The sequence below is a fragment of the Chaetura pelagica genome, unplaced genomic scaffold (genome assembly GCF_000747805.2).
Source record: "Chaetura pelagica isolate M959 unplaced genomic scaffold, ChaPel_1.0 scaffold1269, whole genome shotgun sequence".
Lineage (NCBI taxonomy): Eukaryota > Metazoa > Chordata > Aves > Apodiformes > Apodidae > Chaetura > Chaetura pelagica.
The window spans coordinates 157,791-159,176 of record NW_009954605.1 but is presented as its reverse complement, the minus strand read 5'-3'; the positions used below and the strand labels follow the sequence as shown (position 1 = coordinate 159,176).

The 1,386-nt window shown below is 39.0% G+C and overlaps 1 protein-coding gene across 1 annotated transcript in view; it reads left to right on the top strand.

Moving 5' to 3' along the window:
* Positions 1–568: 568 nt before the first annotated feature.
* The window catches only part of LOC104395716 (epidermal retinol dehydrogenase 2-like), a gene marked incomplete at its 5' end in the record, with an annotated part of 3,499 nt that continues 2,681 nt past the window's right edge, over positions 569–1,386 (top strand). The window contains one exon of the mRNA XM_010005447.1: positions 569–668. Within this exon, the coding sequence (XP_010003749.1) occupies positions 569–668 (100 nt within the window). The remainder of the gene's footprint in view (positions 669–1,386) is intronic.

Sequence of the window (1,386 nt, the reverse complement as noted above, 5' to 3'; positions counted from 1 at the left end):
ATGTTCTTAATAAGTGGGGCTTTTGTCCAAAATGACTAACTTAGCATGCAATTTTTCCTTCGAGGGAAGGCAGGTCATCTGTATTGTGGTCCTATCATAAATACTTACAAAGGGTGTATTTAAACATACTTCAGCTTCTTAAAAATAAGTTTAATCACAAAGATTAAACTAATTTAATGGAAGGGAATACAGAATAGAAGGAAAATTTACAAAATGTGAACACTTAATATTCATTTACAACTTTGCAGTGCTGAGAATTAACCTGAAAGAAACTTTACAACTACCTTGTCTGTATCTTTAGCTTTCAGCAAGTCACCATCTGTCCTTGGTTCTCAGCAGAAAGTGGTACTAGTGGAGCATTGGAAAGTCCCATCTCTAGTACTTAAATGTTTAGAGTTCAAAAACGAGTTTTGTTGTTGTTTTCTTTTTTCTTTCCCCTGCACTTGCATAATAGAAACTCAGGGAGAAATTATAGGGAGATTTTATTTAAAAGCAACACTTTCAAAATATTGTAACATGTAGGCATGCTTATTAAAATGTTTCATTGCAACTCAAACTTACATTTCAGACTTACAAAGCCTTCCTCCCAGCAATGATTGCCTCTAACCATGGACACTTGGTTAGTCTTGCAAGCTTGGCGGGACTTGTTGGAGTGAGTCGTCTTTCTGGTAGGGTATTAAAGCTCATGTTCCTTTAGACACTTAGTTTGTTTCAAACTCTGCAATCAATACTCTATTTTAAAAATATCAATTTTGAGTTTCAGGGTCTTTGCCTGTAGCAAAAGCAAATGGCTGTACTTTCAAACCAGCTGAACTTAAGTAGACCATTCCTTGAAAAAGAGTTTTCCATCTGCTCAGCAGTGCTGTGAAATGGGTTTTTCTGCCAAGGCAGTTAGCCATATAGAAATGATAGCTTCAGTGCTGCTAAAGCTAACCTACAGGAGTTTGGTGGGGAAGAGGCCACTGCTTTGGTGTTTTGTTTAGTTTTGTAAGCATGTTCTCAGCTTAAGCTGAGTGCTGTGCAGGTTTCCCTAATTCCAGGAATGACTAAAATCCAGATATGGTGCAGAAGCACAGGTGTGACACCTCGTTTTGTTTTCTGTCTCTCAGCCATTCATTCAAGAGGACCCACACAGTGATGGAAACCAAGTGTGGAGACTGGGGAAACTCAGAAGGCATTTCTGGAAAATGTACACAAAGGGTGGGGAGAAATGAACTGAGGTGACAGCAGTAAGGAATCTGGCTTCTGGGCAGTGATAATGAAGGCAAATTGAGTTGCAAGTTGAAAGCCCAAGTCTTGAAAGCTTGAGTTGGATGCATAAGAAGTTAGTGTGTGGATCCAAAGTTGAGGTCTGGTATGAAGAGGTGATTGAATCTGCTGTTGTTC